The following is a 21,700-nucleotide window of genomic DNA, read 5'->3' as shown; positions in this document are numbered from 1 at the left end:
TCCATTTAGTTTCTCCGCAATGACTTTATCGTCTTTAGGTGCTCCTTTTGTATTTCGATCGTCAAGGGGCCCCACTGGTTGTTTAGCAGGCTTCCTGCTTCTGATGTACTTAAAAAACATTTTGTTATTACCTTTGGAGTTTTTGGCTAGCCGTTCTTCAAACTCCTCTTTGGCTTTTCTTATTACACTCTTGCACTTAAGTTGGCAGTGTTTATGCTCCTTTCTATTTCATAGAATCATAGAATCATAGAATCTCAGGGTTGGAAGGGACCTCAGGAGGTCATCTAGTCCAACCCCCTGCTCAAAGCAGGACCAAACCCAACTAAATCATCCCAGCCAGGGCTTTGTCAAGCCTGACCTTAAAAACCTCTAAGGAAGGAAGGAAACCTATTTGCCTCACTAGGATTTGACTTCCACTTTTTAAAGGAAGTCTTTTTATCTCTCATTGCTTCTTTGGCCAACAGGGGGAGCCGCGGGCCCCAGGGTTCCCTGAGGATGGAAGCTGCAAGAGGGAAGCTACTTGCTCTGGTGGTGTTTCCAATCCAGCATCACAGAGAATAGCCACAGCCTGGATCCAGACTGGGGTGCTCAGCAGCAGGGCGAAAATGGGGGGCTAACTGAAAGGGGGTGCGGGGGAGCAGAGAGGGCACAGGCCAGTCAATGGCTCAGGGCAGTGGGAATGAGGAATTAATTATTATTTATATTCCAGCAATGTCTCGGACCCAGCCAGGATAAGGCCCTGCACAGACATGGCACCAAGAGCAGAGGCCCACAGAGCAGAACCTCATCTCTGATCCATGTGCTCAAAAGTGACAGAACCTTGTGTCCCCCAAGGTCACTGGGTAAGGACCATTTGCTACAAGGGGGTGGGCTGGGAGCTGAGCGACAGGACAGACATTCCTCCAGATTGCTCCAGGATGGCGCTTGGTGATGGCCTGTCAGTGAGAGTCAAACCCCCCTTTCCTGGGTAGGGCTGTTGTCTGGGATGCAGCACCACAGGCATGGCCTGGCTTATGCTGCCACCATGCTACCGTAGCAGGTGAGAGTTCAGACCTGGACACAGCCACACTGGGATGCCAGCAAAGCTGTGGGGGATGCTGGCTCCTGCCCTGCCAGAGACAGATGTACCCCTCTGCCACAGTGGGGCACCAGCACAGCTGTGGCAGGGTTCTTGGCCCATCACCAGCCTGCTCTGCTCCTTGTTGTACCTGTAAGATCAGTCATCCCCATGTACCAGCGCTCAGCTCATCCACACGGCTCTACTGAAATCCCCATGAGCCGTCCTGGCCGCTGGGTCCAGGAGGCAGCACACAGCTCTTTGGAAAGGCTACGGCCCCAGCCCTGTGGAGCAGATGACTATGGCCAGAAGTTCCTGGGAACCACATGGGATAAGATGCTGAAGCCCAATCGCTGGGGCTGGGGCAGAGTTTGTATCCAGGGGGCAGCGCCCCATCTCCAGGTAGGCAGCACACACTCCAGCCAGGGGGCACTGGGGAGTTAGAGCTGAGTACTTGTCCTCAGGACTGGGCTCCTGGGCTGGAGCAGTCCCCAAGGGGCAGGGTGAGGCAGCCAAGCCAGGGCTGGGGGAGGGAAGCTAGCTGTGAGGTTTCATATACGCATAGATTCCAAGGCCAGAAGGGACCACTGTGATCATCTGGTCTGACCTCCTGTACAACATCAGCCCCCAAAACAATTCCTAGAGCTGAGCTGTTAGAAAAACTTCTCATTTTGGTTTTAAAACAGTGAGGGGAAGCTGTTCCAATGGCTAATCACCCTCACTGTTAAAAATGTACAGCCTGAATGTATCTAGCTTCAACTTCCAGCCACTGGATCATGTCATAACTTTCTCTGCTAGACTGAAGAGCCTTTTATTAAATATTTGTTCCCATGTAGGTACCTACAGACTGTGGCCAAGCCACCCCTTAACCTTCTCTTTATTAAGCTAAATAGATTGAGCTCCTTGCATCTGTCACGAAAAGGCAGGTTTTCTAATCCTTCAATCATTCTCACGGCTCTTCTCCAAACCCTCCAATTTATCAACATCCTTCATGAATTGTGGGCACAGAACTGGCCACAGGATTCCAGCAATGGTGGCACCAGTGCCAAAGACAGAGGTAAAATAACCTCTCCGCTCCTGCTCAAGATTCCCATGTTTATACAGCCCAGGATCGCATTAGCCCCTTTGGCCACAGCATCATACTGGGAGCTCATGTTCACCTGAATATCCACCCCATTCCCAAATGTTTTTCAGAGTCACTGCTTCCCAGGATGGAGTACTCCATCCTGGAAATACGGCCTAGAGTTTTTGTTCCCAGACATACACATTTACATTTAGCTGTATAGAAAACAGATTGTTTGCTTGCACCCAGCTTACCAGCTGATCCAGATCACTCTGATTTAGTGACCTATCCTCTCCTTTATTTTCCACTCCCCCAATCTTTGTGTCATCTGCACTGTCCTGAGCACCATCAACTCCCAATGGAGCCCCAGGGGCTGAGAGAGGCTTGTAATGTGAGCACAGCTTTTCCTCCCATTGCAAACCTCCCACCCTCAGTGGTTTCATCCTGAGTCAGAATGTTCCCATGGGCTGCTGGGTTCCCTTGGGGCTGTTTCAGGTCTGGGCTATAGGAGAGGGTTCGGGCTGTGATGGGTCCATCCTACGTTGCCGGTGTCATGAGCAACAACAACCCTCCGGAGAGAGGAAACGGCACTGAGACGAAACCAGCTTGGATTCCTAGTTACCTTTCCCAGTTTAAAACCTCTCTGTCCTGAAGCAGACAGCCTGATATTATTATTATTTGCAATACAGCAACACCGAGAGGCTGAAGTTGAATTCAGGGCCCTGATGTGCATGGGGCTGCACAGACACAGCTCAAGACTGTCTCTCCCCCAGACAATTCACAGTCTAAGTAAGCAAGCCAGCCAGTCAGTGGGGAAAGGAAGGATGATTAGGGCCATTTTACAGGCAGGGAGCTGAGGCCCAAAGAGATGTGCTTGTTTCCTGATCACACAAGAAGCTGTTGGTAGAGCAAGGGATTGAACCCTGACCCCTTGCACTGCAACACCTTAACCACTAAGCCACCCTTCCTCTCTCAAAGAGCATCCTGCAGGGGCCACGTTGGCTGATGGCTCAGCTTCTATCCATTACACCAATGTGACTGCCCTGACTTCAGTAGTGCTACTCCAGATTTACCCCAGCATAAATGAGAGGAGTCTCCCCAGCATGTTCAATGGAGTTTGTAACCCATGGTTGGCCCTAGCCGGGGCTGTGCCCCGTGGGCAGGTGAGAGACTCCAGCCCCACACCCACTCCCAGCAGCTCAGGCCCATGCCTTGCTTCAAAGCCCAGGGGATCCAACTCTGATCTTGGGGGTCTTCAGAGCTCTATGACTCTCAGAGCATTCTGGGAGTTGGGCTGGCTGGAAGGGAGGTGGACATAGGGCCACAGGCTGAGAGAGAAGTGCAGCCCAGAGTCTTTGGTGCACGCCTCCTGCTGTGCTGAAGGCCAAGGCTGCAAGCGTCACTTCATGTGTGCCTCCGTCTAGGAGCCAGACTGGCTGCTTCCGGGGCTCAGTGTGGTCCACGGTGCCAGGACAGGTGAGAAGACCTGCCTCTGCACCCTGGCTGCGCCACTGACTGGGAGCCACCGGCGGTAAGCCCGTGCCCCAATCCCCTGTCCCAGCCCTGAGCCCCACCCAAACCTGGAATCCCCTCCTGCACCCCAATCCCCTCATCCCTGCCCCCACCCCAGAGCCTGCACCCCCAGCCCAAAGCCCCGACCCCACCCACCCCAACCTCCTGCCCCAGCCCAGAGCCCCCTCCCACGCTCCGAACCCCTCATCCCCAGCTCCGTTGGGTCGCGGACATCAACAGTTTTCTTCAACTGGGTCACCAGAAAAAAAGTTTGAAAACCACTGCTCTAGACAGTCAAGTTTCGTGGACAGTCAAGTTTTCCCACAGTGCCCCATGAACAAAGGGCTAGAGTGGGATTGGGGAGGGCTAGGAAGTCTGGGCTATGGGTGCCTGGGCTCAGACACACATAACATAACATAGTGTAGACACTGAAGCCCCAGGTTGGGACCAAGGGTCCAATAATTCCTAACCTGGGGTTACAAATGAGTGTAAACACTCAAGCCCTAGGTTAACAAACCCAGTGTCTGCTAACTCGAGTTCCACGAACCCTGGGCTTACATTGCAGTGTTAGGTATACCCTGGGTCTGATTCTCCGTTCATCGACACAGGTGCCAGTCAGTAACTCAATGCAGTTACACTGGGGTAAAATTATGGGGGTCTTATTCCAACCCCACTTGAACCAGTGGCAGCTCAGTGTAACTATGGGGAACTTACTGCCAATTTGCCTGGGTGGGAGTGTGTGTAAGAGAGAGGTAAAGTCAAACCAGGCTATGTTCAGCTCAGCCCCAACTCTTTGGGGAGGGGGGAAGTTGGGGGGTGCTCCAGGGCTTCATCCACTTCCTGCAGGTTCAGGAAGGAATATTTTTCCCCAATGCACAGATGCATTCTGGGTTTTTTTCCCCACCTTCTTCTGAAGCACCTGGGATTGGTCACTGCTGGAGACAGGACACTGGACAGGGTAGAACCGTGGTCTGAGGTGGCACAGAGAATCCTTTGTCTTAGGTGCTTAATTGCTCACATGCTCAGCTCAGGGTCCAACTGATCGTCAGGTTTTGGGTCGGAAAGGACTTTTCCCCCAGGTCAGATTGGCAGGGACCTTGGGTTTTCTGCAACTTCTCTGCAGCATATAGAGCAGGGATCACCTGTTGGGACCCTCACTGCTTCGTCCATTTAATCAATTCCCTCCATTGCAGGGCCTGGGCCACCGATGGCACCTCAGTCTCTCCTGTTCTCTGCCTCTGGCTCACAACAGTTTAGTCTCCGCGGACTGAAATGCTTTAGTCTAACCCGTCACTGGGCTCAGTACAAGTGTATGTGGATGCTGGTGGTGGCCTACAGGAGGTCAGTCTAGATGATCGAATGGTCCTTTTTGGTCTTATACTCTATGAAATCTATGGAATCTTTCTCTAGTTTTGTATTTTCACAGAGCATTTCAGTTCCCTTGTTCAGTCACTTCTGTCCCCGGCACGTTTTCTCTCTTACTGAGTTCAGAGAAGATGCTGCATCCTGGAGTCAAGAATTCCTCTGCCCAGCCCAGCCCTGCCCAGTATTCCCCTCCCATCTCATGCACCCTCAGCCTGGGAAGGGAAAGGTCACAGCAGCTCCCACTCCTGGTGTATCCTGCACTCTCGCTCCCCCTCCCGAGCTTCACGGCTGCAGACAGCACAAACGCTGGGATTAGCATTGACATGACATTACACTGCTGCTCTGCAGATCGATGGCCCAGCACAGTGGCGCTAATGGGGCCGTTTCAGAACACGGCAGGGAAACAGAAATCTCTTGCTCGAGACACTCTCAACAAAGGTTAGAAGAAAAACAGCGCACAGACGACAATGGCATCTAGAGAAATCCATTGCAGGGGGCCTGATCCTCCCCAGCTTTGCACTGCTTTGGGACCTGATTCTCTGTAATATGCCCTGCACTGGAAGTGTTAGAGGGCACTGGAGAAGGTGCAAATGGCCCCTGAGAATCCCCCCTCTCTGGTGTGTAGCTCGTTCAAGGGCTCTGTGACTGCCCTGCTCCTAGCCACCCCGCCTTGAGTCCTGCAGTGCCTGTGGCATGGCTGTTCTCCGTTTCCCCCATCCCATGGGAGGGAGGGCACAGCAGCACAGGGAACCTAGTATAAGAGAGTAACCTTGAGGCTGCTCTAACTTACATGAGGATCAGGACAGGCCCTCAGCTGCCCCAGAATATAGGGAGCACAAAGCCACCTCCACTCCTCATTTCTAGTCACATCCCCCACAACACACAGGAACACAGCAAGGTCCTGTTTAGATTGTGAGCTCTCTGGGGCAGGGAGCATATCCTGCTCTATGTCTGTGCAGCACCCAGCACAAGTGCCCTTGTCATTCCAGTGCCTAATCCTGGCTCTGAAACCAACTTCTCTTTTGGCTTTGGGCAACTCCCTTCCCTGATTGTGCCTCGGTTTCCCCACTGCAAATGGCCCTAATGCCAACCTTGTTCTCAGGAGCACTGCTAAAACTCTTTGCAGCTGGTGAGTCCCTGTTGTGTTTCTGTGCCCTCCTCATCTGGCTCAGGCAGGGCCCAGTCCAACTGCGGGTGTAGGGTGACCAGATGTCCCAATATTAGGGGCTTTGTCTTATATAGGCAACTATACCCTTCCTGGCCCTACAATATCAGGCTCCCTTGGGCTGGGTTTGTTTGTTTGCAGAAACAAAGCACTTAGATTAATTCCAGGGACTCCCTTCCCCCAGACCGAGTGGGCTGGACACAGGGACGTGCGGGCCCCAAAGGCTGGCACAAGAGCCTCAATTCAGTGTCCAAACTGCCTTCTGGATGCCCGGGGAGAATGGCTATCGACCCCCTGCCAGTGCTGGGCCCAGAGAGGCTGCACAACCTGTCAGGCAAGAAAATGGAGAGGGCAGGCCGTGGCTAGGCCAGGCGGAAAGGCAGGGGGTGGGCCATGGATTGAAGTCTCCTGCTGGGCCCAGCTGGGATGGGACAGTCCCGTTCAGTGTCGGGCACAAAGTTTCCATCACAAACCCAGCTCTGATGTTCCTCCCCTCAGCTAAGCCCCCTCCGAGGCATTGGCCTTACAGCCAGAAGCTCAGGCTACACCAGGCAGAACCCTCCTGCCTGCAGGGACGTGGATGGACACGAGGTTCCCTGAACTGACCCCCTATCGTGAGGCCCAGCCAGTGATAAGGCCTAACTCTAGCCTAGCAAAGCCGTCCTTGCTCGTACTGCAGCGCTGGGTAGCTGTGCCTGCTCTGATGGGCTGGGCACCAGGGCTGTGACTGCCAGAGCCCCAAGAGATCTCTGCAAGAGCCAGTCCCCAGCCTCCACCGAACTTGCACCTGCTGGACCTCGCAGGGCAGGACTCTCGGCTGTTCATGAACTCAGCCCCAGCAGAGTGGGGGGAGGGCATCCTCAGACCCTAGCTGGATTGTAACTATAGTGCCCAGGACACCCTGACGCTAGGTGCTGCACACAGGGCCGGCTCTAGGCACCAGCGCTCCAAGCATGTGCTTGGGGCGGCACTTTCCAAGGGGCGTCACTTCGGCTCCTTTTTGTTTTTTTTGCTTGGGGCGCAAAAAGCTGGGAGCCAGCCCTGAGCGGAGGTGAGCTGCAGAGGTGGGTGGTGCGGGGAGGGCCACAGGAAGTAACCCGGGGGAGGGGGGAACCGCTCCCCCCAGCTCACCTTCTCTCCACTGCCGCCTGCTCCCCCGAGCGCGCCGCCACTCTGCTTCTCCCCCCTCCCTCCCAGGCTTGCCGCACAAATCAGCTGTTTTGCGGCAAGCCTGGGAGGGAGGGGGGAGAAGCAGAGCAGCGGTGGCGCACTCAGGGGAGCAGGTGGAGCGGAGGTGAGCTGCGGTGGTGGGGGGCGCGGGGAGGGCTGCAGGAAGTAACCCGGGGGGGCGCAGAGGAACCGCTCCCCCCCACCCCCAGCTCACCTCTGCTCTGTTGCCACCTGCTCCCCCAAGCGCGCTACCACCGTGCTTCTCCCCCCTCCCTCCCAGGCTTGCCCGGGAGGGGTAAGAGGGGAAATACAGCATGACCGGGGGAGGAGGCGGGGCCAGGGATTTGGGGAAGGGGTTGGAATGGGGCGGGGCCAGGGGGCACGGAAAAATATTTTTGCTTGGGGCGGCAAAAAACTTGGAGCCGGCCCTGGCTGCACAAACACAGGCCAGAGATGGCTGCTGCCCCAAGAGAGCCATATACGACAAGATACACCAAGTGCAGATAGGCAGACGGGAGAATACAAGGGAATAAAGACAATACCAGGCTGGAGAGCAGGGGCCCACTCAGACCAAGTGGGCTGGGTTTCTCTAGGGGGGGGAAGGAATGTTGGCCCTACCCTGCCCTCTGTACCTCCATCAGCCACCCCTCAAAGTACTCCCTGCCTGTCAATCTAGGCCCGGGGGAGCACAGAACTGGGAGACAGTGGGGGCAGGAGGTGTGGGGTGCAGCAAGGGAGTATGGGCGGGGAGAGGTGGATGAGGCAGCAGAGTGGGGTCGCTGCCCCCTAGTCTGAGCTAGCAGAACCATACCGTGCTGGCTGTGGCAGCCCCACAGCTCCTTCCAAACGGGAAACACCCAGATCCCTTTTTCTCTCCACTGGGGGAAACGTCCCCCAAATCCCACCCAGGTTCAGAGCCTCCTTTCAGCAGGACTGGAGCTGATGACACTGGCCCAGGATCTCAGCATGTGCTCAACACCCCAGCTGCAGCTGGCGAGAGCATGTGAGGAGGCTTCCTCAGTGCAGCCCAGGCCATGAAACTAACTCTCCTGGGAACAAAGGGCCAGATCCTCAGAGGCAGAACCCTGCGCCCCCTGACCCTGATACGGGATTCTGTCCATACAGACAGGCCACAGGATCTGGCCCTTCCTGAGTAAATGAGCTTGTTAAGCTAGAGGTCAGTACAGCAAAACTTCCCACCCCAAACCTCTGCCCTGCTGCTGCCTGGACTCAGGGCGTGCCGTGCACATTTGCTCTGTTTGGGGGCGAGGGCAAAACTCTAACCCTAAAATAGATACTGTTTATTTTGCTCTTTGCCTAAGTTTTTAGCTCTGTTTCTTTTGCCCTGGTGCCTTTGTCAGTGAACAATTCTGTTATATCTTCCGTGAGTCTTGTTCTCTCCCAAGGATTCCAATGCACTTTACGTGGGAGTCTGGATTCCCGGCTTCTACTCTGGATTTTTTGCCACCAGCCAGCTTGGTGACCTCAGGAAGGCCACGCTGCCTTTCTGCACTTTCCCTGCACAATGGTGAGTACCCCTCCAACCTCCCTCTGCCAAGGCCTAGGCAGCCTCAGAGGTAAGGAGCAACAGAAATGCAAAACAATACCCCTGCCACTGAAATGCAGCCACCTCTGCAATGGAACGCAGCAGCTGTTTAATAGCACACAGCAATGCTACCCAATGGGGTGGGTGGATGGAAAAGTATGAGCAGGGAAAGAATTATGGCCAAGCCCCTGATGTTACCAAGTGCCAGGGAACAGATGACATCTCTGCTGAGAAAAGAGGAGCTTGGCTTGTGGGCTGTTCACCTCCAGACTCTGATTGTCGTTCCCCTGTCTAGTGCTCCTTACACTGGAGCATCAAAGCAAGATTTAAAGCCTAGTCAGCATGGTGCGCCATCCCTCTAAATAACCCTTGGTAGCCCATGCAGTCAAGGCATCGGTGCCTTGTGGAGCCCGCAGGTGGGATTCAATTCCAGAACCAGCCCCCAAGTGCCCAGAAACACAGCGCTTGTGTTACTGGCAGACCACAGCTAAGCTGGGCAAAGGCTTCTTACCTTAGGATAGGCCCCTTCAGATGGGCTCTCTGCACTGTCACGAACCGTGCCATGGTGGACAAGTGCCAGCTAGTTGAGTGCCAGGGCAAAGCGCTGGGGTTCTCCCTCTTGCAAATGGTGTAAATCCCAGGGGAAGCCGGCTCCCCTCACCTCAGCACCATAGGTCGCTCACCACTGGCCGGGGCCGTGGGGAAGCTGTTTTCTTCAGAGGAACTAACTTTGGCAGCTGCAGCGGTGGCGTGGGAGTGTTGTGGCCAGGAGGGCGGGGGTTGTGGGGGCTCAGAGGGGAGTGATGAAGAAAATAACCCCACAGGAACTGTCAGGCGGCTGTGGGGGAAGGTTTGCTGTAAAACAAGCAAACTGCCTGTAACCTCTACCCAGTTCTGCCTGTGTGAGTTTACTCCATCCCCGCCCTTGGCTCTAGCCTTGTAAAGAACGATTTCCCAGCTATTCTTGGGAGGACCCATCTTCACACGCAAAGGGGACTGAGCAGCAGCACAGGCTGCTTGGGGCTGCTTGCCCGTTGCTGTCCAGAAATCCAGAACCGCCCTCTGCCATGCAATGGAACGGGCCCTGCAATAGATGCACCCCAGAAAGGAGCAGGGGGTGCCGTGTCCAGCCAGGAGTGCAGTGTCCAGCATCCCCAGGGTTCAGCTCACGGAGCTGCAGCGATGCTCTCAAGAGACACCCCGGAGCTGAAGCCTCTCTCCAAAGTCCTCAGTTAGTGCGGTTCCAGTCTGAGTTTGCAGGCTGCCTCCTCTGCTGTCCCTTTGGGAAGGCTGTGTACTGCCAGGGGGCGGGGCTAGGAGTGGCCTCGCTATTTTAGGCAAGTTGTGTGTGTGCATTTAAAACAAAATAAAGCAAAGCTCTCTCTTGCTCAGCAGTGTCAGGGCTAAGGTCAGAAGCAAGGCTCCGGGGTTGGATTGGATGCTTTTTGCTCCTGTTGGCCGGGTGTCATCAGCCCAGTCACTGGGGGTGGGAAGCTGAGCTCTTGTCCCTCTAGTGCGTCACTTGAGTTGGTTACTAGGAGGACAATTTTCAAAAACACCCAGCGACGTAGGCTCCTAAATTCCATTGTCAAAAGTGATGTGGACACTTGGGCTCCGGAGTTCCAGGGACTCTCAATGCGATTTTGGCCCCAGAGTGCCTGAGTCACTTTGGAAAATGGGACTGAGGTTCCTAAATCACCTAGATGAAAATGTAAGCTGAGATTCCAGCAGTCTCTGCCCCTCCACCCCATACAAAGTCACTGATGGCCATGGGTCTGCCCAGTTGGCACTCACAACAGCATTTGCAGGGGAGCCATGTGGGTGTGAACAGTGCATTTAAACTTCTGTTACTCCCTGAATTTCTAGGCTTTGCGTGTCGGGGGCTAGGACTCAGCCATATGAATGATGGAAATCTAAACCACAAGCCAGTCTGGTGATCTCTAAGGAAACTCCGCGGACCATTTGCTTCTGCTGCTGGTGGTGCACAGCCACTTTCTGCACTGCCTCTTCGCTGCAAGGGGCCAAAACTTGGCTAAAGTAGACGGCCCCAGGTCATAGATTCACAGATCAGCAGGGACCATTGTGATCATCTAGTCTGACCTCCTGTGTAACTCAGGCCAGAGAACGTCCAAGAGAATTCCTAGAGCAGATCTATTAGAAAAACATCCAGTCTTGATTTAAAAATTATTGATGATGGAGAATCCACCACAACCCTTGGGAAGTTGTTCCAATGGTTAATTACTCTCACTGTAAACAATTTACACCTGATTTCCAGTCTGAATTTGTCTAGTTTCAACTTCCAGCCATTGGATCATGTTAGATTTTTCTCTGCTAGATTACAAGTATTGTAAATTATATATTATAAAATATTTGTTCCTCATGAAGGTGCTTATAGTCTGTGATCAAGTCACCCCTTAATCTTCTCTTTGTTAAGCTAAATAGTAGAGCTCCGTGACTCTATCACTATAAGGCACCTAATCTTTTAATCGTTCTCATGGCTATTCTCTGAACCCTCTCCAATTTATCAGCATCCTTCTTGAATTGTGGACACCAGACTTGGATGTAGGATTCCAGCAGGGATCACATGAGAGCCAAATACAGAGGTAAAATAACCTCTCTACTCCTACTCGAGATTCTCCTGGTTATGATTCCCAGGATCGCATTTGGAGCACATGTTCAGCTGATTATTCATCCTGACCCTCAAATCTTTTTCAGAGTCACTGCTTCCCCGTATAAAGTACCTAATCCTGTAACTATGGCCTACATTCTGGGCTCCCAGATGTATACATTTACATTTAGCCATATTCATATGCATATTGTTTACTTGTGCCATCTACCAAGTGAGCCAGATCGCTGTGTAGCAGTGATGTTCTTCATCATTATCTACCGATTCCTCAAATTTTGTATCATTTGCAAACTTCATCTGTGTTGATTTTGTGTTTTCTTTCAGGTCATTGGTACAAATGACACTGCCTGTCCCTGCACCAGGGCAGTGGTGAATTAAGCCCCATAGGTACTGTGGCACTCAGACCCCCTGCAGCCTTCCAAGCACCTACACCCCTCGCACCCCCACAGCCCTCGTACCTAACACAATGCTCATCCCCATGTAACACCTTAGCGGGGTCGGCTAATGTAAACAGTGCCCCATGTTCGGGGAAGGGGGGGAGGCATTGAGGGAAAAAACCTTTAATCAAGGTTTTCCCAGTTCAGTGACACTGGCAGCTTCAGCCTCCAATCCAGACTGTTTGACATTTGACCCAAACCAGGCACAGAAATGAGTGTGTGATTTTATTCTTTCCAACCTCAGTGAAAGAAAGTTTGTGTGTTAAAAACAAACCCAGTTAATGACTGCATTGTTCCAGCGAAGGAGACGCAAGAAGTGAAACTGACTGGAGTCTAGGGGTTAGGGGGTGGGATCCAGACACTGGGGGTCTAGCTGTGAGTGCTGGAGCGCTGCCCTCTGCATGGGGCTGTATTGCCCCAGAAGTCCACCTTGCTGCCCAAAGCAGGCCTGGGTTCTTCAGTCTGTGATTGGCAGGTCCTGGTGACCAATGGGTGTGAATGGGGCAATAACTCATCTTTGGGTTCACTAGCAGCTGCAAAACATTTTAAAAAAATCAATTTGGGCTGAACCGAAATGGAAAATTTCGAAAAAGTCACCAAAAAATGTGGGTTGTGTCAGAAGAACCATTAAGGTCGTCCCAGAACGAAACGCATCACCTCATTTCTGGGCCCTTTTAAAATCGCAGAGGAAACGATTCACTGATGAGCACTTTCCTGGTGAGCGCCCTGCCCATCAGCCGCGCCATCTCTTTGGCCCAATGACTAGTCAAGTAGTTTATCCAAAGTCGAAGAGCTGCACCAGGAGAGACTGAATCACCCACATGGGCTGTTTTGGCCCAGTTTGGCCCATCACCTGAGCTGGAGGTGACCCAAGTGCAAGTCCTTGGTCCAATGCTTAATTAGCCAGAGTGGAGCAGCTTAGAATCATATCCTAGACCCATAGGGTTAGAAGGGACTCAGACTTTAAGTCAGAAGGGACCATTATGATAATCTAGTCTGACCTCCTGCACAATGCAGGCCACAGATTCTCACCCACCCACTCCTGTAACAAACCCCTAACCTATGTCTGAGCTATTGAAGTCCTCAAATCGTGGTTTAAAGACCTCAAGGTACAGAGAATCCTCCAGCAAGTGACTCGTGCCCCATGCTGCAGAGGAAGGCAAAAATCCGCCAGGGCCTCTGCCAATCTGCCCTGGAGGAAAATTCCTTCCCGACCCCAAATATGGTGATCGGTTAAACCCTGAGCATGTGGGCAAGACTCACCAGCCAGCACCCAGGAAAGAATTCTCTGTAGTAACTCAGGTCCCACCCCATCTAACATCCCATCTCAGGCCATTGAGCATATTTACCGCTAATAGTCAAAGGATCAATTAATTGCCAAAATTAGGCTATCCCATCATACCGTCCCTTCCATAAACGTATCAAGCTTAGTCTAACTCCCAAGACACAGGGTTTGTTGTGCCAAGGGAGGTGTGAGCTATGTGCTATTTTTTTTTTTAAAGAGCTCCAGCTGTCAGCCCTGGGCATCTGGGGCTTGTGGAGAAGAGCTGTGCACACTCTGGAGGTGGGGGGAGGGAATAAAGGAGACAACCAGAGCCAGGGGCGGCTCCAGGCCCCAGCACGCCAAGCGCGTGCTTGGGGCAGCATGCCACGGAGGGCGCTCTGCTGGTCGCCGGGAGGGTGGCAGGCGGCTCTAGTGGACCTCCTGCAGGCGTGCCTGCAGAGGGTCCGCTGGTCCCGCCAGGGCCGGCTCCAGACCCCAGCGCGCCAAGTGCGCGCTTGGGGCGGCATTTTGCCGGCAGGGCGGCAGGTGGGTCCGGCGGACCTCCCGCAGGCATGACTGCTTGGGGCGGCCAAATTCCTAGAGCCGCCCCTGGGTCCCGCGGCTCCGGTGGAGCATCCACAGGCACGTCTGCGGGAGGTCCACCGGAGCCACGGGACTGGCGACCGGCAGAGCGCCCCCCGCGGCGTGCCCCCGTGCTTGGGGTGGCGAAATGACTAGAGCCGCCCCTGACCAGAGCACCCCCTCCCAGGGCTAACAGCTGGAGCCCCGCCACCCGGATTCTCTTCCCCCCATTCTCAATCCCTCACCAGGAAGCAGCCTAGGTTTCCCCCCACAATCGAATCCCGCACCTGGAGGCAGCAGCAGGTCTAACAACTCAGGCTGTCAACCCCTGGCGGCGAGGTTCAAGCTGTCAGCCCAGGGATGGCAGCAGCAGAGCAGAAGTGAGAGTGGCAAGGGGGCACTAAGTCTGCTTTGACAAATAACACTTTTTAAATTGCCACTCTTCCATCTACGCTGCTACGGGCATGGCGCTGCCTTCAGAGCTGGGTGCCGGGGATTAAAATTCAAAATGATCTGGACAAACTGGAGAAATGATCTGAAGTAAATAGGATGGAATTCAATAAGGGCAAATGCAAATTGCTGCACTTAGGAAGGAACAATCAGTTGCACACATACAAACTGGGAAATGACTGCCTAGGAAGGAGAACTGCAGAAAGGGATCTGGGGGTCATGGTGGATGACAAGCTGAATATGATTCAGTGTAACACTGCTGCAAAAAAAGTAAACATCATTCTGGGATGTATTAGCAGGAATGTTGTAAACAAGACACTAGAAGTAATTCCTCCGCTCTACTCCGTGCTGCTTAGTCCTCAGCTAGAGTATTGTATCCTGTTCTGGGTGCCAGATTTCAGGAAAGCTGTGGACAGTGGAGAAAGTCCAGAGAAGAGCAACAAAAATGATTAAAGGGCTAGAAAACATGACCTATGAGGGAAGACTGAAAAAGTTGGGTTTGTTTAGTCTGGAGAAGAGAAGACTGCGAGGGGACATGATCACAGTTTTCAAGTACAGAAAAGCAAGTTTATAATAGCATACGACTTCCACAACTAACCAAACCAGCATGTGGAGGGTGGAGGCCCTGCAGTGTCGGGAGCCAGTTTTGCTCCAGCCCAAGACTCAGCTTCAGCCTGACTTTTTAGACCATGACCTCTTTGAGGCAAGGGCTGACTATGCAGCGCCTGGCATGGGGGGCCCCTGATCCCACTGGATCCCTAGGCACGACTGTAATACATATGCATCTGTCAGAGTGGGTATTCACCCACGAAAGCTCATGCTCCAATACGTCTGTTAGTCTATAAGGTGCCACAGGACTCTTTGTTGCTGTATTACACGATTGTTTTGAAGCTGGTGTCTGGGCTCTCTGGAAAACCTGGCTGTAATTTGGAGTGCTGGAGAGGGCACCCATGATAGCCAGTGGCTTCAGCACCATTGGTGGGTGCCCAGTAGCATCTCTGCAAAAATAGGTTTAGGGCCAGATTTTCCCAGGAACTCAGCTCCCATTGAAAAGAAGGGAGAATTCTCCTTCCTGCTAATTGGGACACTAGGAGCTGACGAGCAGTGAAAACGCAGCTGCTTCATTTCAGTGGGACCTGAGCCCTTTGGGGGAAATCTGCCTCATGTCTGATCCCACAAGGTGCCCAATGCTTTGGCTCCTGCCAGGCGCTGAACTCAGAGGATTTGTACCATTGAGGGTAATGGAGCCATTCTGCAGCTGCAGGCAGCAGCAGCTGCAGGGACTTTTAGGTGACAAAGCTATTTAATTAGTTTCATTTCTTCCCTGCACAGTTATGCACCCAGCTGAGGCACATTTCGATTGAGTGGTCTCTTGGTGGCTTCAGGTTTGTGTCTTGAAATTTGAAGTACCTTCAATTGCCAACGCACTGCGTTCTGTCTCAGACAGCAGAGGTTATGGAATGCCAGGCTCCTGGGTTCCATTCCCCACTCTCTGCTCACACAGGCTAAGTCCAAGCCCTCTGTGCCTCAGTTTACCCATCTGGAAAACAGATCTAATACAGTCCCCATCTCCCAGCAGAGGGGGTTGTCAGATGGGCAACGTAACTATGGAACATTTATCACACTCTGATTCCATTACTCCTAGCTCTTCCGAGAGCTGCAAATAAAGATGGTTAAAAGCCAGAAATGCTGCATGTGCCCAGGGAGTGTGTGGAAAGCAACCTGCCCTTTATTGGCCAGAGTTGCTCCCCAGATGCCATTCACCTTTTGTGTGGGCAGAGGTCTCCATCTCCTATGATCCCACCTCACCCCACTGGGGGGACGCATAGCTCCTGTGCTCGCTACCTGCATTGAGCCAGAGACACAGTTGCTCACTACAGTGATTGAAACCAGCCTATGATGCCTCCCACACAACCACAACAGGTTGCACAGGGTCTTTAGTAAACAGGATGAACTACAAAGCAGCCAGCTTGGCTATCTGATCCCCAACTGCACCTGGGCCGACAGCCAATCTGCCCAGTGACAGACATCTTGACACATAAAGAGGAACTGATCACAGAACTAAAACTTAATACTACAGTAGAACCTCAGAGTTACAAACACCAAGAGTTATGAACTGACCAGTCAACCACATGCATCCTTTGGAACCGGAAGTACACAATCAGGTAGCAGCAGACACAAAAACAAAAAAGCAAATGCAGTACGGTGCCGTGTTAAATGTAAACTACTAAAAAAAAAGGAAAACAGCATTTTTCTTCTGCATAGTAAAGTTTCAAAGCTGTAGTAAGTCAATGTTCAGTTGCAAACTTTTGAAAAAACAACCATAATGTTCTGTTCAGAGTTATGACCAGCTTCCATTCCGAAGGTGTTCATAACGCTGAAGTCCTACTGTAACTTAGGTGGAAGGATGGCATTAGCGCTCTTGTCCACAGCACTGGGAGCGTAACTTCTGTTGATTAGGTACCATGACCCCCCAACTCATTTTTAGAGTCACTGCTTCCCAGGATAGAGCTCCCCACTGTGCAATTATCACAGGTGCTGACTTTTGTTTTTGCCGGTGGGTGCTCCTCTCTGCCCCCTCCCCACCATGCGAGTGGCAGGTGGGGCCTCCGAGAGGAGCACAGGCAGAACAGGGGGCGGGGACATAGTCCGGGAGCCAGGGCCCACAAAAGATTAATCCAGCCTTGTGGGTGCTGAGCACTCCCTATTTTTTATAGTGGGTGCTTGAGCCCTGGAGCACCCATAGAATCAGGGCTTACGGTAAGTATGATTTGCACTCTTTATTCCTGGATGTATACATATTATGGCAGAGCTCTGACCTTGCTCCCGTGGGTCCTGCGCTTCTAGGCGGTTTATGCTAGCCTCAGTGGCTCACTGTGACCCTCCACGTAGCCCTTCTCTCTCTAGGGCCAGGGTTACAGTCTACTGAGCCCTTTTCATCGTAGGCCTGCAAGGAGGTTGGTGAGAGAACTCCCACAGTCTCTGCTGTCCCTGGGAGCTTATTTCAGAACAGTTTAGCCTTCTGTCCTGACAAGGGCCTGACTTCCCCTCCCAGGAGATGTTCCTGTAGGGGTGGGTTGGGGGGAACCCGGGCCCGGCCTCTACTCCGTGTTCCAGCCCAGGGACCCTAATGGTAGAAGCTGTGGGCAGCCAACCTTTCACTGCCAGAGTTGCTACATTTCCCTGGGCCACTTCCCCACAGCTCTCCTGCTTCTCCCTTCTTCACCCTTACCTTAGGGCTCCCTTAACGATGGTTTGAGGTGTATTCATTAACCAGCCCTTCAGCCGCACTTCCTCTCCTCTGGCTCACTGGCTCTCCCCTGCCTGACTGGAGTGAGCCCTTTTTCTAGTATCACCAGGGCCTTAATTAGAGTCAGGTGGTCACATTAACTTAATGGCCTCACCTGACTCTTTGCAGGTTAGAGTCAGGTGTTCTCATTAGCCTGGCGCAGCCCCTGCTCTAGTCAGTCAGGGAACAGAAAACTGTTAATCCAGTGGCCAGTATATCTGCCTTCTGCTAGTCTGCTGTACCCAACTGGCCTGGGTCTATCACAATATACATTTACCCATATTAAATCACATACTGTTTGCTTGCACCCAGCTTATGCAGAGATCCAGATCACTCTGTATCCTCATTATTTACCATTCCCCAATTTTTGTATCATCTGCAAACTTTATCAGTGATGATCATAATGTCATTTAAAAATATTAGTGTATGGCGAAGATCTAATTCCCTCTTTGCAACTACATTTTGAGACCTATCAGTTAGCCAGTTTTTAATGTGTGCCAAGTTAATTTTATATAATTCTAGTCTTTTGATCAAAACCATCATGTGGTACCAAGTCAAATGCATTACATCAACACTATTAAATTTATCAACCAAACATCAATTTAGTTTGCCAGGATCTGTTTTCCATAAACCCATGTTGACTGGCATTAATTATATTACTCACCTTTAATTCCTTATAAATCAGGTCCCATATCAACTGCTCCATTATTTTGCTTAGGATTGATGCCAGACAGACAGGCCTATAATTACCCAGGTCATCACATTTACCCTTTTACAATATTGGCACATTAGCTTTCTTCCAGTCTCCTGGAAATTCCCTAGTGGTTCAAGACTTATTGAAAATAAACATTAATGGTCGAAAGACCTTCTCATCAACCTCTTTTAAAACTAATGGATGCAAGTTACCAGGACCTACTGATTTAAAAATGTCTAACTTTAGTAGCTGCTGTTTAACTAAATACTAGTGCAATGGAAAGAGTGGTGTCATATGATATGACTACATCATTTCCCCCCCCCCCAAATACACCACCGAAATATGTATTGAACACTTCTGCTTTATTATTGATAATTTTATCATTTCCATCTAATAATGGACCAATACAATTGTCAGGATTCTTGTTGTTCCTAATACATGTAAAAAAAAAATCACCTCCTTTTTATTGTCCTTAACGCTGCTGGCCATAGATTTCTCCTTGTGTCCCTTTGATTCCCTTATCAATTTTCTACAGTTCCTAGCTTCTGATTTATATTCATTACTATCAACTATCCTCTTTCTTCCATTTGTTACATATTACTTTTTACAGCTGTCTAAATCAACAACTTCTCCACTAAACCAGGTTGGTTTGTTAACCAATATGGAACAGGACCGCAGTGATGACCCATGCCCTGAATGTTGCCCAAGTTAGAAGGGTGCTAATGCCTTTTCCCAGCCTGTGTTAGCCTCAGTCAGACCCTCTGATTCAGCTTCCTCTGGGAAGGAAAGCCTGAGTCAGGGAGAAGGGGGTGGGGAAGCACCCACCACATGGGACATTCCTGGAGAAGGAGAGGTTGCAGGAAATTCCTCTCATTCCTCCCTGCCCAGACATCTATGGAATGACCGTGCTGGGCTTGCTCCCTCTAAGACAGTATGGGGTGCTGGAATCAGCTCAAGGACACTCCTGGGAACTGGTCTGCAGTTGCTGCTTGCTTAGAACAGCTGTGCTGAGAGGTTTGCAGTGGCCACTTCCTGTGGCAGCGGTTTTCAGAGTTTTCTCATGGAGGGAGCTGACCTCAGAGCAGAGAGCTCAGGGTCCATCTGCTGCTAGCACGGACAGGGGTAGGGACAGATTGGGGGATAGCCAGAACCTCACTGAGCAACACTGTCTAGACTGAGTCACAAGCTACATTTGAAGACATGTTAGCTGACTGTGGTTAACCTCAATACAACTGGCCACATGTGGTTAATACATTTTAAGTCCAGTGAACATGTATTTAATGCTACCTCTGCCAACTCATAGGTTAAGAACATAAGAATGGCTGCACTGGCTCAGACCAATAGCCTTCCTGCCTTCCGACAGTGGCCAATGCCAGACGCTTCAGAAGGAACGAACAGGACAGGACTGTATCAAAAGCTTTAGCAAAGCTTTTGATACAGTCTCCCACAGTATTCTTGCCAGCAAGTTAAAGAAGTATGGGCTGGATGAATGGACGGTAAGGTGGATAGAAAACTGGCTAGATGGTCGGGCTCAACGAGTAGTGATCAATGGTTCCATGTCTAGTTGGCAGCCGGTATCAAGTGGAGTGCCCCAAGGGTCGGTGCTGGGGCCGGTTTTATTCAATATCTTCATTAACGATCTGGAGGATGGTGTGGACTGCACCCTTAGCAAGTTTGCAGATGACACTAAACTGGGAGGAGTGGTTGATATGCTGGAGGGTAGGGATAGGATACAGAGGGACCTAGACAAATTAGAGGATTGGGCCAAAATAAATATGATGAGGTTCAACAAGGACAAGTGCAGAGTCCTGCACTTAGGACGGAAGAATCCCATGCACTGTTACAGACTAGGGACCGAATGGCTGGGCAGCAGTTCTGCAGAAAAGGACCTAGGGGTTACGGTGGACGAAAAGCTGGATATGAGTCAACAGTGTGCCCTTGTTGCCAAGAAGGCTAATGGCATTTTGGGTTGTATAAGTAGGGGCATTTCCAGCAGATCAAGGGATGTGGAATCTCCTTCCTTAGAGGTTTTTAAGGTCAGGCTTGACAAAGCCCTGGCTGGGATGATTTAGTTGGGTTTGGTCCTGCTTTGAGCAGGGGGTTGGACTAGATGACCTCCTGAGGTCCCTTCCAACCCTGAGATTCTATGATTCTATGATTCTATGACAGGGCAATTATCGAGTGATCCATCCCATGTTGTCCAATCCCAGCTTCTAGAAGTCAGAAGTTTAGGGACACCCGGAGCATGGGGCTGCGTCCCTGACCATCTTGGCTAGTAGTCATTGATGGACCTGTCCTCCATGAACTTATCACATTCTTTTTTGAACCCAGTTATATTTTTGGCCTTCACTGCATCCCCTGGCAATGAGTTCTACAGGTTGACTGTGCATAGTGTGAAGAAGGCCTTCCTTATGTTAGGTTTAAACCTGCTGCCTGTTAATTTCAGTGGCTGACCTCTGATTCGTGTGGTATGTGAAGGGGTAAATAACACTTTCTTATTTGCTTTCTCCACACCAGTTATGATTTTATAGACCTCTATCATATCCCCCCTCAGTTGTCTCTTTTCCAAGCTGAATAGTCCCAGCCTTTTTATTTCTCCTCATATGGAAGCTGTTCCATCCTCTTAATCATTTTTGTTGCCCTTCTCTGAACTTTTTCCACTTCTGATATATTTTTTCGAGATGGGATGACCAGAACTGCATTTATACAGTGACAATATGATATTTTCTCTTCTATTATCTCCCCTTTTCTTAATGGTTCCTAACATTCTGTTCGCTTTTTTGACTGCCGCTGCACATTGAGCAGATGTTTGCAGGCAACTATCCATGATGTTCTTGAATGGTAACAGCTAATTTAGACCCCATCATTTTTATGTATAGTTGGGATTATGTTTTTCAATGTGCATAACTCTGCATTCAGCACTGAATTTCATCTGCCATTTTGTTGCCCAGTCACCCAGTTCTGTGAGATCCCTTTGTAAATCCTCAATCTGCTTTGGACTCAACTATCTTGAGTAATTTGGTAATCGTCTGCAAACTTTGCCACCTCACTGTTTACCCCTTTTTCCACGTCATTCATGAATATGTTGAACAGATCCTTAGGGGACCTCGCTATTTACCTCTCTCCACGGTGAAAACTGACCATTTATTCCTACTCTTTGTTTCCTATCTTTCAACCAATAACTGATCCATGAGAGGACCTTCCCTCGTATCCCATGACAGTTTTCTTTGCTTAAGAGCCTTTGGTGACCTTGGGACCTTGTGAAAGGCTTTCTGAAAGTCTAAGTTCACTTCATCTGCTGGATCACCCTTGTTTGGAGACCCCCTCAAAGAATTTTAGGCATGATTTCCCTTTACAAAAGCTGTGTTGACTCTTCCCCAGTTTGCATTCACCCACGAAAGCTCATGCTCCAAAACGTCTGTTAGTCTATAAGGTGCCACAGGATTCTTTGCTGCTTTTACAGATCCAGACTAACACGGC

The 21,700-nt window shown here is 51.1% G+C and overlaps 1 protein-coding gene across 4 annotated transcripts in view; it reads right to left on the bottom strand.

Moving 5' to 3' along the window:
* The window catches only part of PDE1B (phosphodiesterase 1B), a 142,152-nt gene that overhangs the window by 50,363 nt on the left and 70,089 nt on the right, over window positions 1–21,700 (bottom strand). The window contains exon 1 of one of the 4 annotated variants that reach the window (XM_044995358.1): window positions 9,390–9,839. The exons of the other annotated variants lie outside the window; for them this stretch is intronic. Within the exon in view, the coding sequence (XP_044851293.1) occupies window positions 9,390–9,442 (53 nt within the window). The 5' untranslated portion in view covers window positions 9,443–9,839. Of the gene's footprint in view, window positions 1–9,389; window positions 9,840–21,700 lie in introns of those variants that run through there. 4 annotated transcript variants of the gene reach the window in all.

Source organism: Mauremys mutica, chromosome 20 (assembly GCF_020497125.1).
Source record: "Mauremys mutica isolate MM-2020 ecotype Southern chromosome 20, ASM2049712v1, whole genome shotgun sequence".
NCBI classification, from domain to species: domain Eukaryota; kingdom Metazoa; phylum Chordata; order Testudines; family Geoemydidae; genus Mauremys; species Mauremys mutica.
Note: the sequence above shows the minus strand (reverse complement) of the source record. Positions and strands in the feature narration are given on the sequence as shown.